We start from the raw sequence: 25,709 nt of genomic DNA on the forward strand, positions 1-25,709 counted from the left end.
ATATTTATAGCAATGGATTTTTTTTTCCACAATCAATATTAACAAAGTAGGAAAAGAGACTTAATAGTAATTTTAGTTTCAACGATTCAGTTTACTTTTTGGAAACATTTAGATCTAATTTTAGACAAATGAATTCAAAACATAATCGGGCATGAATAACATTATTCACACTTATTTTGTAAAGTTAAGTAAACAATGTTTAAAGACTTCTTCTGTAACTACATCCGAATTAGACTATGAAATTTTCTTGTGCAGTGCTAGATATGGGACTGGAATATGTTGTAAAGCAATAAAATTGATTCATTTATTTAAAAGTTAAAATGTTGATATGTCATTTTATCTTAGACAATTTAATTAGTCTGAGATAACATAAATTACTTGATTTTTGAGGTGAATTTACTCTGAAGTAGCTTTTAGGTTGAATTTGATTATTTTAGAAAATATCATTAATTTAATTATGTAAAAAAGGAAACTAAAGATCCTATCAACATAAAATGAAGCATATTCTGTTTGTGTTTAAGAATTTCTGTGTTTAAGAAAATTAGTTGTTTTCTGCCACTGAATTATCATTTTATAATTTACTTACTCATTAATAGTAACATTATTATTTGACAAATTGAAATATTCCTTCAAATGGGAATGACATTGGGAAATTCTAGTTTTCTGAAATTATTGAACATTTTCAATTTGGGAAAATATAATCAATAAATAGCTTACACTTTTATTTATTCATCATTATATATATATTATAACAAATAGCATGCCTTAGTTATGGTTAATTATAGTCATTAAAAGAATCCATACTAGATATTAATTTCAGAGTTTTCTTTAGAGACATAAGATACACTAAACATGTAAATTCAGAAAAAGACTATTAACTTTTATATCTATGAAATCTGTATTTAATTTTACCTTATGCTTAAATTTCAGATGAATTTTCAAAGTGCTTAATTCTGACATCTAAAATATCTATTATACTCTAATATTGAAACAACTACCTTATTTACTTAGCATATTTATAAAGGAAGGAAAAAATGCAGAGCCAAAAATCTAGATCAGAATATTAAAAGTTATAAAGCTTATACCACAAAAGTAAGACAGAAAGAAAGTTGTTTAAAACATGGAAATCCTAAGTACTTTTCTAGAAGGCTTGGTTGAAACTTCATTGTAAAGTAATAGACTTCTTGAAAACACTAAATTTATTATTATAGCAATGTCAAAGTTAAATTTATTATCTTGGACTAATATCAAAATTGTATGTCAAAGATTATAATGATCTCAAAACTTGGTGCATTCACGTAATTTTGATGAAGTACTAATGGCAAAAATGCTCCCCTATTCAAGAAAAAAAAAAAATTACAGGAAAGACGGCAAAGTTAAACCTCTACACACAATAATCTCAAGAAATGTTCCTACTACATTATTTCATTTGAATTACTCATTTTGAGGATCTAATCAACCTAGCTTTATTTAAATGTTGACTACCGGACAATAGCAAGAAAATAACTATGCACACCTATAAAATCTTTTTCTTTGATATACCCAAATCTATTTTGGGTATATCAAAAATAGACCCCCTGTAGCCTTACGACTCATCTAGTTGAAAAACCTTCCCTCAGTATTGTTTGCCTTTTAAGAATGTATTTTATCATCCCTTGGTTTTATTTCACATTTTGCCATTGGGTAAGTTCCTGGAAAATAATATTTTAGGATGTATTTTTGCTTTTTTAGAGAAAAAGTTTTCAAAAAATTTAAAATGTTAATATCAGGAATAGATAGTGGTGTTATTTAAATTTTAAGAATGTAGGTTTTTTTGCTTTTAATTTTTAAGATAATAAGTACTGGAGGCCGAGATGGGCGGATCACGAGGTCAGGAGATCGAGACCATCCTGGCTAACACGGTGAAACCCCGTCTCTACTAAAATACAAAAAAAAAAAAAAAAAAAAAAAAAAAAAAAAAAAAAAAATTAGCCGGGCGCGGTGGCGGGCGCCTGTAGTCCCAGCTACTCAGGAGGCTGAGGCAGGAGAATGGCGCGAACCCGGGAGGCGGAGCTTGCAGTGAGCCGAGATGGTGCCACTGCACTCCAGCCTGGGCGACAGAGTGAAGACTCCACCTCAAAAAAAAAAAAAAAAAAAAAAAAAAGTACTAAATATAACACAATCTCACACATCCTCCTCCCAATGTCTTCCTCCAAACTCCATGAAAAGCACACTATTTATCATATATTTACCATATCTACAAAAATAAAGATACAGAATGAAAATCAAATGACTATTTAGAAATTAGAAAGCCAGAGGCTGGGAGCAAGATGGCTGTCTAGATTCAGCTAATACGAGCCTCTTCCATGGAAAGAAACAAAAATATCAAGTAGATAGTCAGACTTTGAATAGATGGTCCAAGAGATTACACTGGAATTCAACAGAGAAGTGATAGGAAGCACCAAAAGCAGAGAAGGAAAACAAAGTGTAGCAGTCTGTCTGGCTATGATTGGCTGGGAGCCAGGAGAAGCTCTGGAACATGGGGAAAGTGTAAGTAAGTGTTTCCAAGGGCTCCACATTTCAACCACAGACTAACAGTACTGGATATGGTAGAGTTCCTCAACTCTTGCAGGCCTGAAGACTAACATGGAGAGCTGCCTGAAAATTATGCAAAGGCATTGCTCCAAAGAAGGAACTCATATTGAGTCCCACAGGCTTCCAAGCCCTGAGCAGCTACAGCTTGACATCATTCTGAGAGCTCAGCTCCAAAAGGACTATGTCCTGCCCTGGAGTCAATGCTGCCATTGCCACCATAAGGTCAAGGAGGGAAAAGGAAGGCCTGACACTTTCATGTGCCCTGAAGACAAATTCCACTGTTGCTGCTGCAGGTTGCTGCAGGACCAAGGTGCAAGAAAACTACATGCCCCTCGTTGCCTGCCTGTGCCACTCTATTGAGAGTGGCCCCATCATCCTTAGTGGCAGGTCCACAGCTGTCCCCAGTCTCAGAGCACAGCCCCAGAGAGAACTGTGTTCTGCTCTGGGGCTAACATCACCATGGCCACTAACGAGAGAGAGGGAAGGCAGGCCATTTTCAGACACCCAAAGTCAAAGCTAAAGTACCCTATCCAAACCAACAACACATACACATCTTTAGGAAAAAGTCCTCTCCTATTAAAGCAAATCCATAAAATTGGAGGAAACAACTGTTACACCAGATACACAGATAGCAACATAAGGATACAGAAAACAAAACAAGAAAATACGACACCTACAAAGGAATACAATAATTATCTAGCAATAGATACCAATGGAAAAGAAAATCACAAAATCCCACATAAAAATACCAAAATACTGATTTTAAAGAAGTTCAGTTAGATACAAGAGAAATCTGAAAAACAATACAGAGAAGTCAGAAAAACAAATTAGGGTATGAATTGGAAATTTAAAAAAGAGATAGCTATTTTAAAATGGAACCAAATTGAAATTCTGAAACTGAGGAATTCATTGATAAAATACAAAACACACTGGAAACCTTTTTCAATAGGCTAAATCAAGTAAAAGAAAGAATCTCAGAACTTGAAAACAGGTCTTTGGAAATAATCCAGTAAGCCAAAAATAAAGAAAAATAACTTAATGATGAGCAATTTTTTTTGTTACAATTAGGATGACATAAAGTGACAGAATATTCAAATTATCAACGTCCCCAAGATCAAAGAGGGTTGGAAAGGGTTAGAAAACCTGTTTAATGAAATAATAGATGAAAACATCTCAAGTCTAGCAAGACACTTGGACATCCAGTCACAGGAAAAAACTAGCAGGAATTTATAGAACATTTTGTCAACAACTACAGAATATTCAAGTTTCTCCAGTTAGAGAGAAAACTGACTAACAGAAAGCAACATCAACATCAACAAAAGGGATGCCCATGCAAAAAACCCTATCCAAAAGTTACCAGCATCAAAGATCAAAGTTAGATAAATCCACAAAGATGAGAAAAAGCCAGTGCAAAAATGCTGAAAATTACAAACCAAATGCCTCTTCTCCTCCAAAGGATAACAACTCCTTGGCAACAAGGGAACAAAACTGGATGGAAAATGAGTTTGACGAATTGACAGAAGTCGGCTTCAGAAGGTGGGTAATAACAAACTCTTCCAAGCTAAACGAGCATGTTCTGACCAAATGCAAGGAAGCTAAAAGCCTTGAGAAAAGATTACAGTAACTGCTAAGTAGAATAACCAGTTTAGAGAAGAACATAAGTGACTGATGGAGCTGAAAAACACAGCACAAGAATTTCCTGAAGCATACACAAGTATCAATAGCTGAACTGATCAAGAGGAAGAAAAGATATCAGAGATTAAAGATCAACTTAATGAAATAAAGTGTGAATTCAAGATTAGAGAAAAAAGAATAAAAAAGAATGAACAAAGCCTCCAAGAAATATAGGACTATGTGAAAAGACCAAACTTATGTTTAATTGGAGTACCTGAAAGGGATGGGGAGAATGGAACCAAGTTGGAAAACACACTTCGTGATATTATCCAGGAGAATTTCCCGAATCTAGCAAGTAGGCAAACATTAAAATTCAGGAAATACAGAGAACACCACAAAGATATTCCTTAAGAAGAGCAACTCCAGGACACGTAGCCAGCAGATTCACCAAGGTTGAAATGAAGGAAAAAATGTTAAGGACAGCCAGAGAGAAACGTCAGGTCACCAACAAAGGGAAGTCCATCAGACTAACAGCAGATCTCTCTGCAGAAATCCTATAAGACATAAGAGAGAGGGGGCCAATATTTAACTTTCTTGAAGAAAACAATTTTCAACCAGAATTTCATATCCAGCCAAACTAAGCTTCATAAGTGAAGGAGAAGCAAAATCCTTTACAGACAAGCAAATGCTGAGGGATTTTTGTCACCACCAGGCCTGCCTTACAAGACCTCCTGAAGGAAGCACTAAAAATGAAAAGCAAAACCTGGTACCAACCACTGCAAAAACATACCAAAATGTGAAGACTATCAACACTGTGAAGAAACTGCATCAACTAATGTGCAAAATAGCCAGCTAGCATCATAATGACAGGATCAAATCCACAGGGAACAATGTTAACCTTAAATGTAAATGGGCTAAATGCCCCAATTAAAAAACAAAGACTGGTAATTGGATAAAGAGTCAAGACCCATCAGTGTGCTATATTCAGGAGACACATCACACGTGCAAAGACATACATAGGCTCAAAATAAAGGGATGCAGGAACATTCATCAAGCAAATGGAAGGGAAAAAAAAAAAAGCAGAGGTAGCAATCCTAGTCTCTGATAAAACAGACTTTAAACCAACAAAGATGAAAAGAGACAAAGGAGGGCATTACGTAATGGTAAAGGGATCAATGCAATAAGAAGCACTACCTTAAATACATACGCACCCAATACAAGAGCACCCAGATTGAGAAAGCAAGTTCTTAGAGACCTACAAAGAGGCTTAGTCTCCCACACAGTAATAGTGGGAGACTTTAACATCCCACTTTCAATACTAGACAGGACAAGAAGACAGAAAATTAACAAGGATATTCAGGACTTGAACTCAGCTCTGACCCAAGAGGACCTAACAGACATCTACAGAACTCTCCACCCAAATCAAATAGATATACATTCTTCTCAGCACCACATAGTACTTACTCTAAAATTGACCACATAATTGGAAGTAAAACACTCCTCAGCAAATGCAAAGTAATGGAAATTGTAACAGTCACTCAGATCACAGTGCAATCAAATTGTAACTCAGGATTAAGAAACTCACTCAAAACCACAAAACTACATGGAAACTGAACAACCTGCTCCTAAATGACTACTGGAAACGTAACGAAATTAAGGCAGAAATAAATGAGTTCTTTGACACCAGTGAGAACAAAGACACAATGTACCAGAATCTCTGGAACACAGATAAAGCAGTGTTTAGAGGGAAATTTATAGCACTAAATGCCCACATGAGAAAGCAGGAAAAATTCAAAATTGACACGCTAACATCACGATTAAAAGACCCAGAGGAACAGTGCAAACAAATTCAAAATCTAGCAGAAGACAAAAAATAACCAGGATCTGAGGAGAACTCGAGGAGATAGAGACATGAAAATCCCTTCAAAACATCAATGAATCTAAGGCTTTTTTTTTTTTTTTTAATGATTAACAAAATAGACCACTAGCCAGGCTAATAGAGAGGAAAAGAAAGAAGAATCAAATAGACACAATAAAAAATGATAAAGGGGATATCACCTCTGATCCCACAGAAATACAAACTACCATCAGAGAATACTATAAACACTTCTATGCAAATAAACTAGAAAATCTAGAAGAAATGGATACATTCCAGGACACATACACCCTCCCAAAACCAAACCAGGAAGAAGTCAAATCCCTGAATAGACCAATAAAATCTTCTGAAATGTAGGCACTAATTAATAGCCTATCAACCAAAAAAAAAAAAAAAAACCCAGGAGCAGATGGATTCACAGCCAAATTCTACCAGAGGTACAAAGAGGAGCTGGTACCATACCTTCTGAAACTATTCCAAACAATAGAATAAGAAGGACTCTCCCCTAACTCATTTTATGAGGACAGCATCATCCTGATATCAAAACTGGCAGAGACATAACAAAAAAAGAAAATTTCAGGCCAATATTCCTGATGAACATTGATGCCAAATTCTCAACAAAATACTGACATACCGAATCCAGCAGCACATCAAAAAGCTTATCCACCACAATCAAGTTGACTTCATCCCTGGGGTACAAGGCTGGTTCAATGTGTGCAAATCAATAAACGTAATCCATCACATAAACAGAACCAATGACAAAAACCACATGATTATCTCAATAAATGCAGAAAAGTCCTTCGATTAAATTCAACACCCCCTCATGCTAAAAACACTCAATAAACTAGGTATTGATGGAATGTATCTCAGAATAATAAGAGCTATTTATGACAAACCCACAGTCAATAGCACACCGAATGGGCAACAGCTGGAAGCAAGGATGCCCTCTCTCACCACTCCTATTTGACATAGTATTGGAAGTTCTGACCAGGACAATTAGGCAAAAGAAAGAAATAAAGGGTATTGAAATAGGAAGAAAGGAAATCAAATTGTCTCTATTTGCAGATGATATGATTACATATTTAGAAAACCCCATTGTCTCAGCCCAAAAACTCCATTAGTTAATAAGCAACTTCAGCAAAGTCTCAGTATACAAAATCAATGTGCAAAAATCACAAGCATTCCTATACACCAATAATAGACAGAGAGACATCATGAGTGAACTCCCATTCACAACTGCAACAAAGATAATAAAATACCTAGGAATACAACTAACAAGGAATGTGAAGGACCTCTTCAAGGAGAACTACAGACCATTGCTTAAGAAAATAAGAGAGGAATAAACCAATGGAAAAACATTCCATGATCACAGAGGGGAAGAATCAATATTATTAAAATGACCCTGCTACCCAAAGTAAGTAATTTATAGATTCAATGCTATTCCTGTCAAGCTACCTTTGACTCTCTTCACAGAATTAGAAAAAAACTACTTTAGACTTCATATGGAACCAGAAAACAGCCTGTATAGTCAAGACAATCCTCAGCACAAGGAACAAAGCAGGAGGCATCATGTTACCTGACCTCAAACTATATTACAAAGCCACAGTAAACAAAACAGCATGATACTGGTACCAAAACAGATATATAGACCAATGAAACAGAACAAAGGCCACAGAAATAACACCACACATCTACAACCATCTGCTCTTTGAAAAATCTGACAGAAACAAACAATAGGGAAAGGATTCCCTATTTAATAAATGGTATTGGGAAAACTGGCTAGCCATATGCAGAAAACTGAAACTGGACCCCTTCCTTACAGCTTATACAAAAATTAACTCAAGATAGATTAAAGACTGAAATAAAAATAAACAAAAGATCAATAAAATTGTGTACTGAAATAATAAAATTAAAACAGCTAGCTAGCCTGAGCAGAAATATAAGAGAACTTAAAGTATAATAAAAAGAAAAAAAAGAAAAAAAAAGAAATAAGACCCAAATAAACTCAGAGGAAAAAGGAGACAGTACAACAGATACCACAGAAATACAAAAGATCATCAGAGAATTATATGCACAACTATATGCTAGGTAACTGGAAAACCTATTGGATACTGATAAACTCCTGAAAACATAAAACTCACCAAGATCGAATCAGGAAGAAATAAGACCTGAACAGATCAACTGTAGCAAAATTTAGTCAGTCATTCCAAAAAATTCCAGTCAAATTCTATGAAACATAAAAAGAAAAACTTCATACCAGTTTTAAAACTATTCCAAGAAATTAATGAGGAGAGAACTCTCCCTAACTCAATCCACAAAGTCAGTATTACCCTGATACCCAAACCAGACAAGGACATACAAAAAAATAAAACTCCCAGCGAGTATCTCTGTTGAATATAGATGCAAAATTCCTCAACAAAATACTAGCATAATGAATCTAATATCATATTGAAAAGATAATATACCATGACCAAGAAGGATTCATCCCAGTGATGCAACGATGGCTCAACATGTGAAAATCAATAAACCTGATACATCTCATCAACAGAATAAAGGACAACCCCTTTGAAAAGAGGGCAAATGAACAGACATCTCACAAAAGAATACATACAAGCATCCAACAAACATATGAAAACATACTGAGCATTAGTAATTATGACAGAAATTAAAACCATAATAAGATACCATCTTACACCAGTCAGAAAGTCTATTATGAAAAAGTAAAAAAAAAACAAAAAAACAAACAAACAAAAAAACCCAAAAAACAACAACAACAAAAAAGATATTGATGAAGATGTGGAGAAAAGGAAGGCTTATACACTGTTGGTTGGAATGTAAATTGGTTCAGTTCCTATGTAAACGTTATGGAGATTTCTCACAGACCTAAATTAGAATTAACATTTGACCCAGCAATCCCACTACTGCATATCTACCCAAAGGAAAAGTAATAATTAAATTAAAAAGATACCTGCACTTCTATGTTTATTGCAGCACTATTCACAATCGCAAAGTCATGGAATCAACCTAAGTGCCCATTAAGGGATAATTAGATAAAGAACATGTAGTATTTATATACCACAGAATACTATAAAGCCATAAAAAAGAGTAAAATCATGTATTTTGCAGCAACATGGATAGAGTTGAAACCCATCATAATACGTGAAATAACTCTGAAACAGAAAATCAAATTTATCACGTGTTCTCACTTATAAGTGGGAGCTAAACAATGTGTACACATGGACGTAAAGATAGAAATAATAGACGTGATGATTTCAAAAGGGGGAAGAATAGACTGTCCTAGCCAGATAATCAAGACAAGAGAAAGAAATAAATAGAATGTTCGAGTGAACAATCAAACAAGAGAAAGAAATAAAAGGCATCCACATTGGAAAAGAATTCAAACTGTTCCACTTTGCTGATGATATGATCTTACATTTAGAAAACCCCAAAGACTCCACCAAATAACTTCTAGATTTGATAAATAAATTCAGTAAAATAGCAGAATACAAAATCAACATAAAAATGAGTAGCATTTCCATACACCAATAATGAACTAGCTGAAGAAGAAATCAAGAAGGTAATCCCATTTATAACAGCTATAAGAAAAATACCCAGGAATAAATACAATCAAGAAAGAGAAAGATCTCTGTGAGGAAAACTACAAACACTGATTAAAAAAATTGAAAAGAACACAAACAAAAGACATGACATGCTCATGGCTGTAAAAGTTAGAGGACCTGGTCCCTGCTAGACAAGATGTGCAGGCACTAGAGTGGAGTTAGAACATGCAAGGGGAAGAGAGTGATGGCCACAAAGCACAGCTATTTCATGAAACTCCTTTAGTTAAACAGAAACAAATGACTGAAAAAAAGTTCTGAGCCCCAAAACCCACTCCTACCACCAACGCTAACAAAATACACATATACATAATGCTGTAAAAGGATTCAGACAAAGAATGATACTTGTTTAGTTTCAAATATATATAGTATGCTCTTCTTTATAAATACCTAAGGCAGTTTTTTGATGCTGGCTCCTAAAAAGCATGATAAAAACAGTGATGTGTGCTATAGAGAAAACAAGCTTCACATACTCAGAAAACCACCTTTTAAACAGAATCATTCCATGATGTCTCTGATCATTTATTTTAATATGGTCCCTATAAATGATATATTTTAAATGATATATTTTTCTTTCTCAAATCTTTCCCTTTTCAGTTACTGCTCATAATCTTACTCTTATTACTACAACTGCTATTACTATGAAGTTAGGTGTCCCAATAATTCCTTGACTTTTTACTTCCCTCTGGGAGGAAGTAAACCATAGCTTTCGGCGGCACATTCTAAAATCTTTTGGCCTTACATGTTCTCCACCTGACAGTTTTACCTTAAATGTGCTTACTTCCCACTTCTTTCTAACACTACCCCTCAACTTCAACCAATACTTCTGATGCTGTCTTTCTTTGTTAGCCATTTCTATCCTTTTCTCCAGCTAACCAAATCCTAACCATTCTTCAAGGCAAAAATCTTGGCATTACCTCATTTATGAAGTCTGCTCTCATTACCTTTGGCTGTAGGGGAATGGTGTGGAATAGGGTAGCTTCCAAGGGCCTTTGCTTTTATCTACACATTTTGCCCTTGCCATCAGTGAGACAATTTTGGGTCCTTACAATATATTTCCTTTTTTAAATTCCTGAGGCAAGTCTACGATCACCTGAAATCAAAGACCTTTGAATGACATATGTGGTAAGTATCATATTTTAATGATTCATTTTTATTGTCTTCAATATTAGCATTAGGTACAGTATAAGCACTCAGTTGGACCTTCTCTATCCAATTCTGTAGCCACTGACTACCTGGGGCTTTGGGAAATTGAAATGTGACTAGCACAAGATAAAATGTGCTGTAAGTATAAAATACACATAAGATTTCAAAATCTCAATACAAAAAATGAATGTAGAGGATAAATACATTTCTATATTGATTATATATTGAAATAATATGTGTAAAAAATAAGTTACATAAAATAAAATATTACTAAAATTATTTTCACTTATTTATTTTTGTCTTTTAATGTGTCAACTAGAAAATTAATATTACATATATGTCACATTTTATATTTGTGTTGGGTGGCACTTATTTAGAATAACTTTTTTATAAATATGGAAATAAAAAAGGATAAATTGTTATTTCCTTGAATTTTAAGAGCTTGTAAGAATATTTACAGTTATATCCTATATACAGAGAATTTCTATCTGTACCTGGATCCTGCTATTCTAGAGAATCTATTCTGGGAGCTGTGGTTTATACTATAGAAGATACATCCATTCCTAACTATGATGTTTTTCTTAGATATACAATTATATTTAGGTTTCTTAGATATACAATTATATTACAATTTATGTTTACAGTTAAATTATAACTATACAATTAAATTACAATTTAAGTTTCTCAGATATACAATTTTATTTAGGTTAATGAACATTAGAAAACAGCAGCAAAAGCATCACTTTTCGACCATATGTGGTCTTTAACAAATTTCTAGTGATTGACAGTTTAAGGCAGATACAGAATTATTTTATTTCACTTGACTTTAATCACTGAAAGTATTTATTTATTTAAATGCAAATCACTTTTATTTTCAGGCTGGAGAAAATAATAAGGCATTTCTGTTACAAGTTGTAATTTCAAATAGCATAGTTCTTTTTTTTAAGTTTCAACATAAGTAGCAATAAAAGCTAATAAATTCCTGTCAGAGGATTTAGTTTAGAATAAACTAAAACTGAACACATCAAAAATAGAAATATTTTATGAATTTCATCTTGAAATTGATACCATATATCAAAGAGAACTTGGCATTAATACAAACTGTACTTACTTGATACTCTTGCAGATTTTTCTGCTAAAAAGAGAATATAAATAAGTTTTGTTTAACTGAGATAAAATGCAAGGAAATTATAAATCAGTAGACTTTATAAAAATATCTAATTATTTTGTTTCTTGCTTATTATTTAAGAATGAATGAAGAAATACAGTCCTCTATTGCCTGTCAACATGAGTCTTTGTTTTATCATAATTTTTAATTTTAAAAAATTTTTATTTAGAGATGAGGTCTCAGTTGCCCAAGGGAAATGAAGTAGTACAATCATAGCTCACTGCAGCCTCAAATTTCTGTGCTCAAGCAATCCTCCCCCCTCTGCCTCCCAAGTAGCTGGTATTACAAGTATGAGCTACCATGCCTGGCTGATTCTTTGAATATCTTGGTTAATCTATTTTATCTAAGAAAATATGTCAGCTATCACAAAAGCTATTCATCAAAGTGTCACAAAATATTTATGCTTTTTAAATACTCTTACTAAAATCAGGATCTTTGTAAAATTAAGAGTTTTGGCTCAACTATTATTATGCCTAACTTGAATAAAATTACTTTGTATTTTGTAACAGCTAAATATTTTCTTTAAAATTCCCAGACTTCATGAAATATATCATTTAGAATTATTTTTCTTTCAAAAAACAAGTAAGATAAATAATTACCAGACTATAAAATAAATCTTAAAAAACAACATGCAAAGTAAGTCAGTTTACTTTTTCATAATAATTTATTTATTTCAATGAGAGGTTATTATTTTTCGAAGAAATGTGCTTTCTTATTAAGCTGCATGTAGGACAAAATAACTAAGGTGAAATTATTATCCCAAACACTAGAGCAGACATTCTAACTTCTTGAAAAAGACTAGTAACATGTCCATTCTAACATTAGTCTCATTTAAAGAGCCAGGCTAGAATATATAACTTTTAAGCAATCTGTATTACATGGTTTATTGTGAGATTTGTAGAGTTTCTAACATAAACCTCAGGATTAAAATTTTATTAAAATTAGATTATTCCTATTAAAAACATTTTCAGCTTGGATAGATATTTTCTGTATCACTAGAGTACTATGGTTCATGCATAAAATTATAAAGTAAATAATTTGGAAAACTATTTCACTAAGACTAACACGTTATTATTTTTTTCTTTAAAAATACTAGCATTGGTTAGAAAGGTAGAAATTTAGGGAAAAAATAGACTTTCACTGATACATAATGAACTGTTAAATGAAGGAATGAATAAGAATATTCCTGCTCTCAATTATCTCTGCATTGGACTTGTGCTTTCGTATGTAATCACAATATGAAGACTTTAAAATGATAGATTCACAGAACAGAGTAAGAAATCTGAATCAGAAGTCTGAATCCCTTGTACAGCTGAGTTACAGAGGTTTCCTCAAATCATCTCTCCAATAGATCACTCCCTTGGGGGCAAAGTGGGATAGACTCTATCCTTGGGCTGCTCTGATTGGCAGAAAACTTTCTCTTGTATTTGCAGCAGCATAATAGAATACTGAAGTGTCAATAGATGGCCTTAACCATTATAGTGTTTGGAAACATAACAAACTTGGAGTCAAATCTTGTCTGTACCATATAAATGCTCTTGATATGTCAGATTTTCTTTCATTGCACTTATCTCATCTTCAAACTGGACATGATAATTGGGCTTTCCTAAGGATTAAGTAAACTAATAATAGGAAAATGTATAACCATACTTTTTCTAATTAATTTACTTTTCTCATCATTCTGGCTGATTATCTCAAAGGATATTAAACAATATTTAAAAGAATGTTTCAATATAAAAATTGTGCCCCTATATTATTCTACAGATGTAATTTTCCTTTGTATTGAAAGTTTTACCTCTTAATATTAGTGATAATTATGAATACATTAATAATTTTATGTGTAAGTGGTATGTCTAGATATATCTAGTCATTTCAGGGATATGTACCACAGTGAGCAGTAAAAGGGAGTCAGTGAAAAACAAAGCTTTTTCTCCGCCTACTAGAGATCTATGTATTTGCTATGAATGGAAATAGTTGTCTTAGTTATGCTATGTTTACCTAGCAACTTAGAATTTACAGCACTTTTTTAAAGTAATTGAATTTGCCTAAAATTATGTTGCCAAGGCTACATAATTTAGAATAAACCTTATAGTTTTATGATAATAATATCAGCAAAATAGATCATTCTCTTTTTAAGAAACACATGTCTCCATTATGCATGCTGGCATTTCCTATTTTGTGTCTAGGTTGAATTAATTTAAAGGTCTAATTTATAAGTAATAAAAAAAATTCATAATCTTAACTGTATGTTATTTAATCATAGATGAAAATAAATCCCAGTAATATTTATTTTTACTACCATATTACTTTTGACATTGTTCATGCTAAAAAAGTCTTTTGTAATTGAGAACTTTTTCTTCTGGTGTGTAACAGAATATTTTGTTCACGTTAATGTTGCTGATAGTTCTGATTTCTTCACATTTTCTTATTTTCTATTGAAATGTAAGCCTTCTGCTAGATTTTCTACCTGTCCACTTACTCTGCTGTTAAGAGAAGTTTGTATCTTTTAGATTTCTTTGTTTCAAAATAATTTAATATTAATATTAAGCAACAAAATAATTCAGATATTTTCATACCAACATAGTACTTATGTAATTCAAGATTACCTTTTGTCACATTGTGTAACTGAAGACTTTCTTTTCTTGTTGAGACTGTTAATAAGGAAAATGTAAATTAAAATTAAATTTTTAAAGTAAATTTCCATAAAAATTGTCTCACATCAATGCTGAGCTTTAAAGAATGAAGATAATTTAAGTGTTATAAACATTTTCTCAAGGTGGTTTTCAAAAATTTTTTCTATCTAACTGGTACCTAACAAAAATAAATGTTAGTACTAGACATTGTTTTATAAACAGAGGTATAACATGAATGTAGGAACAAAATTAACTAGAATCTATGAACAATGGGTCATTCTGATTAACTGGATTTGGAGATAAACAAAATGAGTTATTTTGTCATTGACAATAATTCTGATATGCCTAAGAATGCTTTCCTACTGATCTAACAAACTATCTCTTTGGTAATTAAGACCTTTGTAAGCTTTATGATAATTACACTCAAATCAGTAATTGTCATATTATATGGTGTAGTTTTCTAAATAAATAAACCCAATGCTAAGAAAAATGGCAGCACTATAATTCGTTTTATACCTTGCTCATCAGTGGCAGAACAAATCAATGCTTATTTGCGTGGGTTGACTTACATCCATTGCTTCTTTGACACTGCTGTTACTAGATATCCACCAATTACTTACCACATTTCTTCTCTTACTCATGCTAGCACTCATCACATACATTTTTAAAAGTTTTTTTTTTTTTTCATATGGTATAAATACATTTTGACTTAAAATATTTTAGCTTCTGGGCTTTGCATTCTATTTTTTTATTCTTTTAAAAAATTACCTTTTTCTTCTTTGAGATGCTTCATGTCTGCTTTTTCTGTGTAGAAGAAATAGTAATGGTAATTTATTTACTTATTTATTTTTAATTATACTTTAAGTTCTGGGATACATGTGCAGAACTTGCAGGTTTGTTACATAGGTATACATGTGTCATGGTGGTTTGCTGCACCTATCAATCGTCATCTACATTAAGTATTTCTCCTAATGCTATTCCTTCCCTTAACCCCCACTCCCAGAGAGGCCCCAGGGTGTGATGTTCCCCTCCCTGTGCCCATATGTTCTCATTGCTCAACTCCCACTTATGAGTGAGAACATGCGGTGTTTGGTTTTCAGTTCCGGTGTTAGTTTGCTGAGAATGATGGTTTCCAGCTTCACCCATGTCCCTACAAAGGACATGAACTCATTCTTTTTTATGGCTGCATAGTATTCCATGGTGTATATGTGCCAATTTTCTTTATTCAGCCTATCACTGATGGACGTGTGGGTTGCTTCCAAGTATCGGTCACATGCTATTTCTGGTTCTAGATCTTTGAGGAATTGCCATACTGTCTTCCGCAATGGTTGAACTAATTTACACTCCCACCAACATTGTAAAAGTATTCCTATTTCTCCACATCATCTCCAGCATCTGTTGTTTTCTGGCTTTCTAATGATTACCATTCTAACTGGTGTGAGATGGTATGTCATTGTGGTTTTGATTTGCATTTCTCTAATGACTGGTGATGATGAACTTTTTTTAATATGTTTGCCTTCTTTTGAGAAGTGTCTGTTCATATCCTTCGTCCACTTTTTGATGGGGTTCTGTATTTTTTTCTTGTCAATTTCTTCAAGTTCCTTTTAGATTCCAGATATTATTCCTTTGTCATATAAATAGATTGCAAAATTTTTCACCCATTCTGTAGGTTGCCTGTTCACTCTAATGATAGTTCCTTTTGCTGTGCAGAAGCTCTTTAATTTAATTAGATACCATTTGTCAATTTTGGCTTTTGTTGCAAATGCTTTAGGTGTTTTAGTCATGAAGTCTTTGCCCATGCCTATGTCCTGAATGGTATTCCCTAGGTTTTCTTCTAGGGTTTTTATGGTTTTAGGTCTTACATTTAAATCTTTTTCTTTGTTTTCCGTTTTATTTTATTTTTATTTATTTATTTATTTTTGACAAAGTCTCACTCTGGCACCAAGCTAGAGTGCAGTGGCACGATCTTGGCTCACTGTAACCTCCGCCTCTCAGGTTCAAGCGATTCTCCTGCCTCAGCCTCCCAAGTAGCTGGACCACTGGCATGTGCCACCACACCAGGCTACTTTTTGTATTTTTAGTAGAGACAGAGTTTCACCACGTTGGCCAGAATGGTCTCGATCTCTTGACCTCATGATCCGCCCACCTCAGCCTCCCAAAGTGCTGGGATTACAAGCATGAGCAACCACGTGCAGCACATTTAAATCTTTAATGCATCTTGAGTTAATTTTTGTATAAGGCATAAGGAAGGTGTCCAGTTTCTGTTTTCTGCATATGGCAAACCAATTTTCCCAACACCATTTATTAAACAGTGAATTCTCACTTTCCCCATTGCTTGTTTTTGTCAAGTTTGTCAAAGATCAGATGGTTGTAGATGTGTGCTGTTATTTCTGAGGCCTCTGTTCTCATTGGTCTATATTTCTGTTTTGGTACCAGAACCATGCTGTTTTGGTTCCTGTAGCCTTATAATATGGTTTGAAGTCAGATAGTGTGATGCCTCCAGCTTTGTTGTTTTTGCTTAGGATTGTCTTGGGTATGTAGACTCTTTTTTGGTTCCATATGAAATTTAAAGTATTTTTTTTTTCTAATTCTGTGAAGAAAGTAAATGGTAGCTGTATGGCAATAGCATTGAATCTGTAAATTACTTTAAGCAGTATGGCCATCTTCACGATATTGATTCTACCTATCCATGAGCATGGAATGTTTTTCCATTTGTTTGTGTCCTCTCTCATTTCCTTGAGCAGTGTTTTGTAGTTTTCATTGAAAAGGTCCTTCGCATCCCTTGTAAGTTGTATTGCTAGGTATTTTATCCTCTTTGTGGCAATTGTGAATGGGAGTTCACTCATGATTTGGCTCTCTGTTTGTCTATTATTGGTGTATAGCATTGCTTGTGAATTTTGCACATTGAGTTTGTATCCTGAGACTTTGCTGAAGTTGCTTATCAGCTCAAGGAGTTTTGGGGCTGTGACGATGGGATTTTCTAAATATACAATCATGTCATCTGCAAACAGTGACAATTTGACTTCCTCTCTTCCTATTTCAATACTTTTATTTCTTTCTCTTGCCTGATTGCTCTGGCCGGAGCTTCCAATACTATGTCAAATAGGAGTGGTGAGAGAGGGCAGCCTTGTCTTTTGTAGGGTTTCAAAGGGAATGCTTCCAGCTTTTTCCCATTCAGTATGCTATTGGATGTGGGTTTGTCACAAGAAGCTCTTATTATTTTGATAAAAATTCCATCAATACCTAGTTTATTGAGTGTTTTTAGCATGAAGAGATGTTGGATTTTGGCAAAGGCCTTTTCTGTACTATTGAAATAATCATGTGTTTTTTGTCATTGGTTCTGTTTATGTAATTGATTACATTTATTGATATGTGTATGTTGAACCAGCCTTGCATCCCAGGGATGAAGCTGACTTGATTGTGGTGGATAAACTGTTTAATGTGCTGCTAGATTCGTATTGTCAGTATTTTATTGAGGATTTTCGCATCAATGGTCATCAGGAATATTGGCCTGATATTTTCTTTTTTTTTTTTATGTCTTTGCCAGGTTTTGGTATCAGGATGGTGCTGGCCTCATAAAATGAGTTAGAGAGGAGTCCCTCTTTTTGTATTGTTTGAAATCATTTTAGAAGGAATGGTACCTGCTCCTCTTTGTACCTCTAGTGGAACGTAGAATTTGTCTGTAAATCTGTCTGGTCCTGGGATTTTTTTTTTGGTTGGTTGGTAGGCTATTAATTACTGCCTCAATTTCAGAACTTGTTATTGTTCTATTCAGGGATTTGACGTCTTCTGGTTCAGTTCTGGGAGGGTGTTTGTATCCAGAAATTTTTCCATTTCTTCTAGATTTTCTAGTTTATTTACGTAGAGGTGTTTATAGTATTCTCTGATGGTAGTTTGTATTTCTGTGGAATCAGTGGTGATATCTGCTTTATCATTTTTTATTGTGTCTATTTGATTCTTCTCTCTTTTATTCTTCATTAGTCTGGTTAATGGTTTATCTATTTTGTTAATCTTTTTAGAAAAAACAGCTCTTGGATTCACTGATTTTTTAAGGGTTTTTTGTGTCTCTCACTCCTTCAGTTCTGCTCTAATCTTAGTTATTTATTGTCTTCTGCTAGCTTTTGAATTTGTTTGCTCTTGCTTCTGTAGTTCTTTTCATTGTGATGTTAGGGTATTGATTTTATATCTTTCCCACTTTCTCTGTATCAGAGTAATATATTTATTAACAAGTCTTCTTAAGGTGAGGAATTGAATTTTGTGTAGGCAGTTTTCACAGTTCAGTAGTAATATGAAAAGAAGTCTGTAGCTTTAATTTAGTAGTAACAGGTAGAGCCTGCTTTCGGCTTTACATTCCTGATCCTTTTAGATATTTAATAAAAATGCAATCCCTATATGTTTTGCATGATGAACTATAATTATGATATGTGCTATAAAATCAGTGTCTTCATTTTCATCAACTGTTTTTAAATCATGTAATCTGTATAATTTTGTATTTTTGTTCCTGTTTATGTGGCTACTTTGATGCATATATCTTAAAATGTCATCTTTACCTTTACTTTCTTTTTCAGATATTTCAGTTTTCTTCTTCCCTAGGGGGGAAAGAAAAAAAAAAAAAAACAAGAAATCATCATTTTAAAAAACATGACTTTCTTCCTCCTCCTTTTCCTCCTCCTATTTCTTTTTTTCCTCCTCCTATTCCTCTTCTTCATTTTTTGAGACAGAGTCTTTCTATATACCCTCAAATTCCTGGGCTCAAGGGATCCTCCCTCCTCACCCTCCTGAGTAGCTCGGTTTACTTACAGGTATGACCCTCTTGCCCACCTCCTCCCCTTTTCTTTTATGCTTTGAAGGGAGAAGCTAGAATAAGCCATGCCTTTGTTAAAAGTTTAAACTAGAAACAACAGGAAAAACAACTACATGTTAAATTTTTACCTTTAGGAAATAAGAATTTGCCTGGCATGATGGATTCATAAGTAAACTAATGAATTAAAGCAATAAAAATGTAACATAATATTTCTAAGCAAAATATGGATCCAGTTTTCAAAGCAGTCTTGGTAAATTGATAATTTTCTTGCTACACCTTTTAGACAAAAGTGAGAAGAAAAACACTATTTAATCGGTGACTTATAAGTTTGTATGTGGTAAAAATGGACATATTGCATCATTTACTCCTTATAACAAGCCTGTAGGGAAGTCATTATGCTGTTCTGTAGAACAGAATATCTGGAATTTGAGGAGCTAAGGGATTTTCTAAATGTTGCACAGCTAGAAACTTAAATTTACATACCGTTTCAACAACTCTATCTTATCTCCTCTGAAAAAGTAAATATTTACCTGATTCTGTGACTTCTGATGTTGCTCCTTTAAAAAAAAAATGTAGAAATAAAGGAAAAAAAATAAAAGAAAAAGTATAGGTTTTTATTCAGTAGCAGACAATTGAAACTTATCTTCTGATATTTCCTCCCAAATTACAATAGGCACATATACTCAAAATGGCAAGAAAATGTACTAATGCTTAATATTTCTGATAACTGTAACTAGACATCTATTTTAAAAATAGAACAAATATTCAATTAATCTAAAATGGTATATTTAAATATTATAGAATTGGTTAGATAGAATAAATAAAATCTAGTACTTGATAGAACAACAGGATGATTAGAGTCGACAATAATTTAGTGTGCATTTTAAAATAACTAAAATATTAGAATGTTTGTAACACAAAAAATATGATAAATGCTAATGTGATGGATACCCCATTTACTTGCCTATATAAAAATATTTCATGTACCCATAAATACATCAACTTCTAAGTACCTATCAAGTTAAAAATAAAATAAAATGAAATATAAAAAATTGAAAAACATACATGATATAATTAATGAATTCTAAATTCTATGGCTCGTTTTCTTAATTACAAATTATAAATCTGTTACATAAATTTTTAATCTTCATTGATGTATGCAAATATTCATTCATGTAATATTTATTAAAGCAGCTTCATTTATAAGATGCTGTTAGAAATGCAGTTGAGTGTGGTCATGGGATGAGATTAAAAGTATAACAAAAACAAACTCAGTTCATGTTGATTACAGTCTGATAAGTGATAGAAGACATAAAATTATATTTGCCTTTTGCCTATGCTCATACAGAACCATGCTTTCTTCTTGTTCCTTCAGTAAATTTACAGATTAATATTTCTAAGTATAACCTGGCAAGTGTTTTTTTAAAAACTTTGTATCACAAATAATTTCAAATAATAACATTTCCAGAAAATAAAAATTCTCTGATAGTTTAAGAAATATCTCTCGTAAAATGTCAATGTTTTCTATAAATGTGATATCAGTTTTATCAGTCTTACATAACTATTTTGGGTAGCTATTTTCAAAATTCAAAAAAAAAATATTTTTAAACAGTGAAGGTATACAATACATAATATTACATAAAAATATAGTATTTTTAAATGGCTTTATAATGATGTTTCATATTAGCATTCTAGTTTTGGTTTTCAACCCTTAATTTTGGTACCAGTATTCACATTAGTAGCAATAATACAAACTATACTAGAGAATTTCTCCAGCCTCAAGGCTGTACTTAATGTTTAAAATTGGCATTGAATCCATTATGAAGTAAACTGTAGCTGCATTATTAAGGAATCTGTCATGTGTTGTCCAGAAGACAGGTTAGTTCTGGGTATCAAAACATATAAATACAACATCCAGATACACTTTGGATTGAAGTACTCAATTTTTAATCCAGGTTACAGTCTGAGTATTCTAATAGGATTAAATAAACAGTTTTATTGTTTACTATGGCATTTTTATTATTGATTAAAACGTCCAGGAAACCCCAGTGATTTTGAATTACAAAATAAAATGTACCTCAGGGCTTTAAAAAAATTAGAAAATAAAAAGCTAATGTGTTAAAATTAAATAAATTGAGGACATATGTGCTCTTAATTTTTCTTAACCCACATAATAACTGTTAAAGGGTTCTTCATACTGTGTTTATTCAATACGTCTAAACAAACAATTGAAAGTAGACAAGAGAGAGATACAATTACTGGGGTTTTTTTATTGTTGTTTTGTTTTGTTTTTTTTGCACAGGTATTAATTATCATGGTGAATGTGTTAGCAAACCAGGTACATCAACAGAAAACAAGATAAGCATTCCCTCATACGTCCTGGTCCAGTGTCATATACCTAATATGTGCTCAATAAATACATGTTCAAGGATTAATGAGTGGAATACAAGCATACTCATTTTATTGTGCTTCACTTAATTGCAATTCTCAGGTATCACATTTTTTACAAGTTAAAAGTTTGTGGCAACCCCATATGATTAAGCCTATTGGTGTAATTTTTCCAATGGTGTTTGCTTCCTTCTCATTTCCGTGTCTCATTTTGGTGATTCTCACAATATTTCAAATTTTTCATTATTATTATATCTGTTATGGTTGTCTGTGATCAGTGATTTTTGATGTTACTATTGTAATTGTTTTGGTGTGCCACACACCACACCCATATAAGGTGGTAAAACTTAATGAATGTGTGTATTCAGACTGCCATTCACCAGTCCCTCTCACTTTCCTTTAGTCCTCTCTGTTTCCTGAGAGTCAATAGCTTTGAAATTAGACCAGTTAGGAACCTAAAATGGCCTCTTAAGTATTGACAAGAAAGAAAGACTTGCACATCACTCACTTTAAACCGAAAACTAGAAATGATTAAGTTTAGTGAGAAAGGCATGTTGAAAGCTGGGATAGGCTAAAAGTGAGGCCTCACGTACCAAAGAGTTAGCCAAGTTGTGAATGCAAAGAAAATGTTCCTGAAGGAAATTAAATGTTACTCCAGTGAAGACATAAATGCTAATACAGGGAAACAGCCTTATTGCTGAGACAAAGAAAGTTTTAGTGGGCTGAATAGAAGATCAAAGCAGCTACAACCTTCCCTTAAGCCAAAACCTAATCTATAGCAAGGCCCTAACTCTCTTCAATTCTATGAAGGCTGAGAGACGTGAGGAAGCTGCAGAAGGTAAGTTGGAAGCTAGCAGAGGTTGGTTCATGAAATTTAAGGAATGAAGCCACCTGCATAACGTAAAAGTGCAAGGTGAAACAGCAAATGCTGATTTAGAAGCTGCAGAAAGTTATCCAGATCTAGCTAAGATAATTGACCAAGGTGGCTACAATAAACAATAAGCTTTCAAGGTAGACAAAATAGCCTTCTAGGGAAGATCACTTGAGCCCAGGAATTTGAGGCTGTAGTGAGCTATGATCCCCCACTGTACTCCAACCTGGTGACAGAGTGAGACCCTCTCTTTAAAAGAACAAAAACAACTTAACAAATAGCCTTTTATTGAAAGAAAATGTCACCTAGAATTTTCACAGCTAGAGAGAAAAGTCAGTATCTGACTTCAAATCTTCAAAAGACAGACTGACTCTCTTGTTGGAGGTTAATGAAGCTGGTGACTTGAAGTTGAAGCCAATGCTGATTGACCATTCTGAAAATTCTAGGTCCTTTAAGAATTATGCTAAATCTACTCTGCCTATGGTCTATCACTGGAATAACAAAATCTAGATGACAGCACATCCGTTTACAGAATGATTTATGGACAGTTTTAAGCCCATTGTTGAGACCTAATGCTAAGAAAAAAGATTCCTTTCAAATATTATGGCTCATTGACAATTCACCTGGTCAATCAAGAGCTCTAATGGAGCTGTACAAGGAGATTAATATTGTTTTCATGCCTGTGAACACAACATCCGTTCTGTAGCCCATGGGACCAAGGAGTAATTTTGACATTCAAGTCTTATTACTTAATAAATACATTTCATATGGCTGTAGGTGTCATATATAGTGAGTCATCTAATGAATCTGTGCAAAGTAAATTGAAAGTCTTCTGGAAAGGAATCACCTCTCTAGATGCCATTAAGAACATTTTTGACTCATGTGAGGGAGTCCAAATGTCAGTACCAATAGCAGTTTGAAAGAAATTGATTCCAACTCTTATGAATGACTTTGAGAGGTTCAAGGATTCAGTAGAAGTAACTGCAGATGTGGTGGAAGCAACAAAAGAATTACAAGTGGTGACTGAATTGCTTCAATTTCATGATCAAACTTGAACAGATGAGGAGTTATTTCTCATGGATGAGAAAAGAAAGTTGATACTTGGGATGGAAACTACTCCTGGTGAAGATGTTGTGAACATCGTCAAAATCACAACAAAGGATTTAGAATATTCCATAAACTTAGCTGATAAAGCAGAAGCCAAGGTTGAGATAATTGACTCCAATTTTGAAAGAAGTTCTACTGTGAGTAAAATACTGTCAAATACCCATACGAACTACAGAGAAATCTTTTGTGAAAGAGTCAATGTGCCAAACTTTATTGTTGTCTTATTTTCAGAAATTACCACAACTACCCTAACCTTCAGAAGCCACCACCTTCATCAGTCAGCACCCATCAACATCGAGACAATACCTTTCACCACTAAAAGTATTACAACTTGCTGAAGGTTCAGATGATCACTAACATTATAAGCAGCAAAATACTTTTAAATTAAGCTATGTACATTTTTTAGTCATAATCCTCTTGCACACTTAATGGACTATAGTGTAAACATAACTTTTCTGTGCACTGAGAAAACTAAAAATTGTGTGATTTATTGTGGTGGTCTGAATGAAACCTGCAATATCCCTGAGTTATGCCAGTACAATGACATCTAATTTTCCTTGAATTGCATTTTTTGAGTAACTAAACATCTCTTCATGTGCTTATTGGTCTATGGCTTCTTGCTCTCCCCATTTTCCTTTGGTTGTGCTTTTTGTCTCCAAGGTATGCCTGTACACACAATATCCTTTGTCAACCAGACTCACTTATATGATAATAGTATAATGGCTATTACATTAACAAACACACCATACATTTTAAACTTCATACATAACTCAAAGAAATTGTGAAATTAAGACAATGAAATAGGACATTCTTAAAATTCTAAAATGGTACACTTACTTGGAGTTGGTTTTGGTTTGTCTAAAAAGGAAAAAATAACAAAAGAAAATCAGTGATAATTTTCTATCTATGGGCGATATATCAGCCCTTTATATTTCCTATTTTTGCTTTTTACAGTAAAAATAAGACTAAATATAACAACAATGAACAGTAGGGAATGCATTTTTAGTAATTTTTAAATCATTCTCCCAATGAGTTTCCCACAGAACAGTAAAGCCTGAAAGTGTGGAATCTTTCTTGGTCTCTTTTTTTATTCCTGTAAATCTCATATTTGATTTGATACAATATTAATGAATGCTCACAAAAATCTCAACTTCTTACTGTTTCTGAAATGACATAAAATACATATTCTACCACAGTCCTTTTAGAATACATATTAATATTAATTTATACTCACAATATTAATTATTAATGTTAATTTATACCAACTCTCCCAATCCAGTATGTTGAACAATAAGGCTCTTTTATAAAATCTCAAGAATGAATCGGTGGTAGGTAAAAAAAATCATAAAGACATTCTATTTTTTTCCAATATAACACGTGTTCTAATATATATATATATATATATATGTGTGTGTGTGTGTGTGTATATATATATATATATATTTTTTTTTTTTTTTTTTTTTGAGACGGAGTCTCGCTCTGTCACCCAGGCTGGAGTTCAGTGGCACCATCTCGGCTCACTGCAAGCTCCGCCTCCCGGGTTCACGCCATTCTCCTGCCTCAGCCTCCCGAGTAGCTGGGACTACAGGCGCCCGCAACCTCGCCCGGCTAGTTTTTTGTATTTTTTAGTAGAGGCGGGGTTTCACCGTGTTAGCCAGGATGGTCTTGATCTCCTGACCTCGTGATCCGCCCGTCTCGGCCTCCCAAAGTGCTGGGATTACAGGCTTGAGCCACCGCGCCTGGCCTAAAATATATTAACTAAAAGCATTAACTGTGTCATCTTATATCTAAAGTTCTATTTCTTCATAAAAAGTAGAAAAGATTTAGCTATGATTGCAGTTTTGAATCATCTAAAATTAAGTCAAATAACTAGTATGTTAACTGTTAATGGAGGGAATACAAATTGATACA

The 25,709-nt window shown here is 33.4% G+C and overlaps 1 protein-coding gene across 30 annotated transcripts in view; it reads right to left on the minus strand.

Annotated features, from left to right (window-relative positions):
• The window catches only part of TRDN (triadin), a 410,920-nt gene that overhangs the window by 25,249 nt on the left and 359,962 nt on the right, over nucleotides 1-25,709 (minus strand). For 24 of the 30 annotated variants that reach the window (XM_077999343.1, XM_077999340.1, XM_077999352.1 and 21 more), the window contains 6 exons: nucleotides 24,636-24,656; nucleotides 19,963-19,989; nucleotides 19,179-19,217; nucleotides 15,397-15,432; nucleotides 14,602-14,646; nucleotides 11,939-11,962 (listed from right to left, as the gene is read on the minus strand). In XM_077999343.1, coding sequence (XP_077855469.1) covers nucleotides 11,939-11,962; nucleotides 14,602-14,646; nucleotides 15,397-15,432; nucleotides 19,179-19,217; nucleotides 19,963-19,989; nucleotides 24,636-24,656 — 192 coding nt within the window. Of the gene's footprint in view, nucleotides 1-11,938; nucleotides 11,963-14,601; nucleotides 14,647-15,396; nucleotides 15,433-19,178; nucleotides 19,218-19,962; nucleotides 19,990-24,635; nucleotides 24,657-25,709 lie in introns of those variants that run through there. The other 6 variants (XM_077999342.1, XM_077999336.1, XM_077999338.1 and 3 more) reach the window with 2 other exon arrangements.

This window comes from Macaca mulatta, chromosome 4, assembly GCF_049350105.2.
Source record: "Macaca mulatta isolate MMU2019108-1 chromosome 4, T2T-MMU8v2.0, whole genome shotgun sequence".
NCBI lineage: Eukaryota > Metazoa > Chordata > Mammalia > Primates > Cercopithecidae > Macaca > Macaca mulatta.